At 35.6% G+C, this 5,000-nt stretch overlaps 1 protein-coding gene across 1 annotated transcript in view; it reads right to left on the bottom strand.

Annotated features, from left to right (window-relative positions):
- Nucleotides 1-2,763: 2,763 nt before the first annotated feature.
- The window catches only part of LOC144974785 (uncharacterized), a 3,310-nt gene continuing 1,073 nt past the window's right edge, over nucleotides 2,764-5,000 (bottom strand). The window contains exons 2-3 of the mRNA XM_078918044.1: nucleotides 4,637-4,744; nucleotides 2,764-3,105 (exon numbers count right to left, since the gene is read on the bottom strand). Coding sequence (XP_078774170.1) covers nucleotides 3,032-3,105; nucleotides 4,637-4,744 — 182 coding nt within the window. The 3' untranslated portion in view covers nucleotides 2,764-3,031. The remainder of the gene's footprint in view (nucleotides 3,106-4,636; nucleotides 4,745-5,000) is intronic.

Below are 5,000 nucleotides of genomic sequence, written 5' to 3'. Positions count from 1 at the left end.
AACTCAACACTTATCATCAATATTACATGACAATGGATTCCGCATAAAGTCAACACCTCTTGTTGGTTCCAAATTTTCTGTACTTCAAGTGTGTTCCATCGTTATGTTATAGATAGAATGCGCTTGGCCAAGGAGTTCACAACATTGCCATCCGGAAGTATAACGGACCAACACACAAACTCTGTGTAACCATGAACTTTTATAGTTAGTCTGATTAATACAGTTTAGTGAGAACAGCTCACAAACGCGGATGGCAAAAACAATAACAAAGGCCTGAGTGACGTCATCTTCGAACTATCTATCGCCTGATACTGAAATCCAAAAGGACTGGCAGTTTGACGTCATTATTTGGTTTATGCACCGCATAGTGAGTTGTCGTTAGTAGAGCTCATGGAAACAAGTTATTTCATTGGTTGAACTATTGAATACAACTCACGATTTGTTTTCTTTTGTGGCAAAAGACTGGCATTTTTGACGTCATTTTTTTGTCAGTATCAGGCCATAACTTTACGAAGGCCACGGTTCCGTTGACAATGGATACTGATACAGTCAACCTTGCAGGAAGCCAACCAATCTTTCTGATCAGGTTTCCACTGCATAATAATGACACCAAACTTGGAACTCCGAAGAAGTCCCAAGTTCTTTTTTTTTGACAAATTGGAGGATCTTTTAATCGATCGACATGTGGTGAAGAGTTTAAGTTTAAGTTTACTGGCAAAATGTTCAACGTAAGTAAAAAAGGAGACAGCCAAAGTTGATCTCCCCAGCCAAAAAAAGAAAGGATAAGGAGTTACCAATCAGTTACCCAGTCTGGGTTTGAATGTAATGGTGAAGTCTGCTGACTCGTTTGACGTTGAAGTTTATTTTTATGAGTTCTCCGCCTATTTCAAGTAGGAAGGGCTTATGAGATATTTAAAAAAGATGCAATATACACGGTATGCAGATGCTCTAAAATTTGGCTAGAAACTAGAAGCCAAGACAAGAGGACGATTTCAGACAGGGCACAGAAGTAGACCCAAGAATAAATTAAATTGATGTCGTGGGTTCTAAGGCGCTTGAAACACTATAGGTCATTTCAGCGCCAAATAGACGGTAGATGACAGAAAAAGTCAGCTGTAGATCTGAAGTCAACGCATCAAAGAAGAAGCAAGACAAAAAGTAAAAGGGAACAGGAGATTCCACGAACAATACATCAACGTGACTATTTTGACAATACCCACAAGTCCCATCCAGGAACAAGAAAAAGATTCCGCTATGACGGATACACTCCAGTGCTTACAAAGTAAAATGTATCCAAAACTAACTAGTACGTACAGTCAAGAGATGATTTACATGGAAAAAAACAAACAAAATACAAAACTATCTGGAAAAAGCTATATCTGGCTTGTCTCCAGCTTTGGATTCCCCCCCCCCCCCCCCCCCCCCCCCCAACAGTCACAGCACATGGAATGACGGAGCGATCTCAATCCAAAACAAAGGCAGAGAGCAAGATGGAAAGACAATAGAGATATGGGGATAAAAGTCGAAGAACAGCAAGTGACCTCTCTGCCCACCATGATGGATCAGAAGACCCCACAAAGTAAACAAACTGTCCATAGGTCTTTAGTAACAAAGTAAGAATGAAAGAAAAAACATAAGTCACAGATTTCAAATTGACAACAATTTATATCAAACTAATAAATGTCATTTATATAAATTTTGTCAAAGAGAAAAAAAAATAAAGCATAAAAATGTGGAGCATCAAGTAGTTTGACAAGACTAAATTGAAAGGACAATGATTAGTATTATGTATTTGTAATACAATATGATTGCCGATCACTTAACATTGCCAAAAGACAAAAAAATTAAAATTAACAACTATTTGCAGACCTGCCAGTGACAACAAATGTAAAATTTAGAAGGTAAATCTTGGCTCTCATTCATATGAGTAGTACCGAAATAAGAAAGAGGGGATGGGAAAGTGGGGAGAGGGGGTCAGAATTTGTAAAATACCTTATAAAAAGTTGAAGATTTTTCAAATCATTATCAGTACACGTGGCAAGCCTGCTTGTAGTAGTTCATTGACAAGAAAAGTTTGGAATAATTTTTATGACGAGTAACAACGTAATGAAAGATGATGGATCATGAGAGCTGCACAAGATGAAGGAATGAAGATGACTAAATTTGAACACACTTGACTGTTGACATACAATACAATTACAATGGATGAAATGGTAACAGCATGTAAAACGATTACAAACAGTAAGTTATAAAAATATTGATGAAAAAAGTAATATTTTCATATTTTGACCATTTCAAAAATTGATTGAAAATTAGGGCCGAATGAAAATCAAACAGGGCGAAATGAACCTTGTTATGTTTTTTTAACAATGATTTTTATTTTATACTACGGACACAGTGTTTCTATTTCAATAAAAATAAAAGCCCAAATGTAGAATGAAATGCTAAGCCCGCCCCTGAATTTTGTTTACAAGTTCTTTCAAAGTTAAATGGAAGTTAATACTGTTATATTTTGTTTAGCTGGCAAAATTATCTATTAAATCATGTTGTAGAAATATGATGATAATTTATATCTTCCAAATATATTCAAGGAATAAAATGAGATTTCTTTTTTGAGTCAAAGTAATCTAAGCCATCTTTTAAGTATTGAGGCTTTGCTGCAATAACATAGGTAATCAAAATATAAACCAAAGGAACATGGGTCTTTTTAAATTCTCTTATACCCATAGAAACATTCGTTCGCATTATATGTAGTTTCAGTAGCTCTCTCTCTCTCTCTCTCTCTCTCTCTCTCTCTCTCTCTCTCTCTCTCTCTCTCTCTCTCTCTCTCTCTCACATACCTCATCATAAGCACTTGATTGTCTCTAAAACAAGCATTTTCTTCCTTCTTATCACACAAAATGCACACTCACACATACACATAGTCATCCTACACCCTTGATATATCTCTAGAACAAATATCTTCCTTATCACACATAATGCACCATTTGCCCCTCAGACAGGAAACTTGATCTCTTCAGCATAAGTCTCTCTACTTGCAGCTACACCCAGCCAAGCAATGACACGAGTCACTTCCAGTGCAGCCAACACCACATTTACAGCCAGCTGTGGATGGAAAATAAATTTCATTACAGATTATCAAATAGATCTAACAGTAAATTAAGTCAAGTTATTTAACAATTTAATTTTGTAAAACCAGGTTTGTCATCACCTACTTACAGCGGATTATATTCTCCCATAATTATGTTAATTTTGACCCCTGCAACCTAAGACCAATGTTTTCGATCTTTTATAAAAACAGACTTTTTATCTTTTCACATAGATTAATAAATACTCTTACAAAATTCTTCACTGCCTATAGTTAGGTACCTGTTCACACCCGAGTCAAGTGAACATTTAATGTTTTCATAAGCGCAATTTGCTATTGTAAACAAATTGCAATACTATTGATGACAAATCGCACTTCATGCTGTACTGACAAACCTGGTCCTAAAACAGGCTAATGTGAGTGGCAAATGTACAAATACAATTCAAATGCAGTGGAGATGACATGTCAGCATTTCTATCACCATACGTACAATTAAACTTATATGGCAGAGTTGCTTATCATTGCTTATCAGTAGAGGTACAACAAAAGGTGGAAAATGTAATAACCCATCGACAATAGTCTCACAAGTAGGTGAACCAAGTTTGAATTGATCAGGAGATTTTGACGTATGTCTTGGTTTTTACAAAGCTAACACTTTGTCCATTCACATAACAGTGTTTGAAGAACTTGATAGAAAACATTTTGAAACAAACAATTGTATTATATTGGAGGCCTGGCAAACAAATTTTACTGTCTGTACCAAACTACAAAAATTGAGATCAAATCTTGACTCATAAGCCTTTTTTAATGATTACTTTTTGTGAATTGTATTGTTAAACATTCATTGACTACAATAAATTTATAGGATAAGATATGTGACGTACGACCTCAATCTGGTATTATGTCATGGTGAAGTAGAGCCTAGGCAAGTAAACTTTTAAGTTAAATCGATAATAATAATAATAAAAAAATACCATAAAGCACGACATCTTAACCAAGTTTCATATTGTGAATTTATTTTAGACTGCCAATTCAATTGACAAACCAATCTTTAAGCATAGCAGGTTCACTCTGACACAATACCAATCAATTTATGTGCGGCTATGTGTTCTAGTGGTATGACACTCGCTTTCGGATCCGAAGGTCCTGGGTTCGAGCCTCGCTCTGCGCATAGTTGCCCTTGGAGAAGACTCTTGACTCACATTCTCTCAACGTACTCAGGTGTAAAATGAGTACCTGGCCGTTAGCAATGTTGTCTCTGTCCGAAAATATTTTAACATCGCCTAACAGGCGATGTCAGTTTATAATCACTTAAAACAAACAGGCGATGTCAGTTTATATTATAATCAACTTAAAACAAACATTTTAAAACAAAATAGCATTTTTCTTTCTTACCGTTCCAAATATACATTTGTATACTTGGAACGGTAAGAAAAAAAAAAAACACTAGTTAAGTTCTAGTGATTAACAAGACATTTCCAATGTCTCAATTATTAGACTTGACCATGGATCAGTGACACACAAAAAATAACTTAAAATAAATCTTACCAGATGTGCACTGGCAAGGCTTGCATGTATTGCAGGGACATTGATCACCGCATTTGCAGTCAGTGCCACATTTGCAGGAAGATGTGGTACATGCATCGGAGCAGTTTCCTGAGGAAGATAATAGAGGTATATTAACATCATTGAACACCACTAAAGTCTTAGAATTTTAAGTGTTTATATTTCAATTTGAAAATCAAACAACGAGTCTTGGAAAATCTGAAAAGTGCCCACTCTAACTCTAAATAAAGATTAGTTCTATGATGCAATTCATAACGGCATTGCCTACATGGTTCGACTTTAAAAAGATTTGACATCAAATCTTATTTTTTGTTGATCGTTGCCAGAGCACAAAAACAATCCTGAT

The sequence above is a fragment of the Berghia stephanieae genome, chromosome 1 (assembly GCF_034508935.2).
Source record: "Berghia stephanieae isolate SIO BIC M18660-M18661 chromosome 1, UCSD_Bste_1.3, whole genome shotgun sequence".
Taxonomy (NCBI): Eukaryota; Metazoa; Mollusca; class Gastropoda; order Nudibranchia; family Aeolidiidae; genus Berghia; species Berghia stephanieae.
The sequence above is the reverse complement of the archived record's forward strand: the minus strand, read 5'-3'. Positions and strand labels throughout refer to the sequence as shown.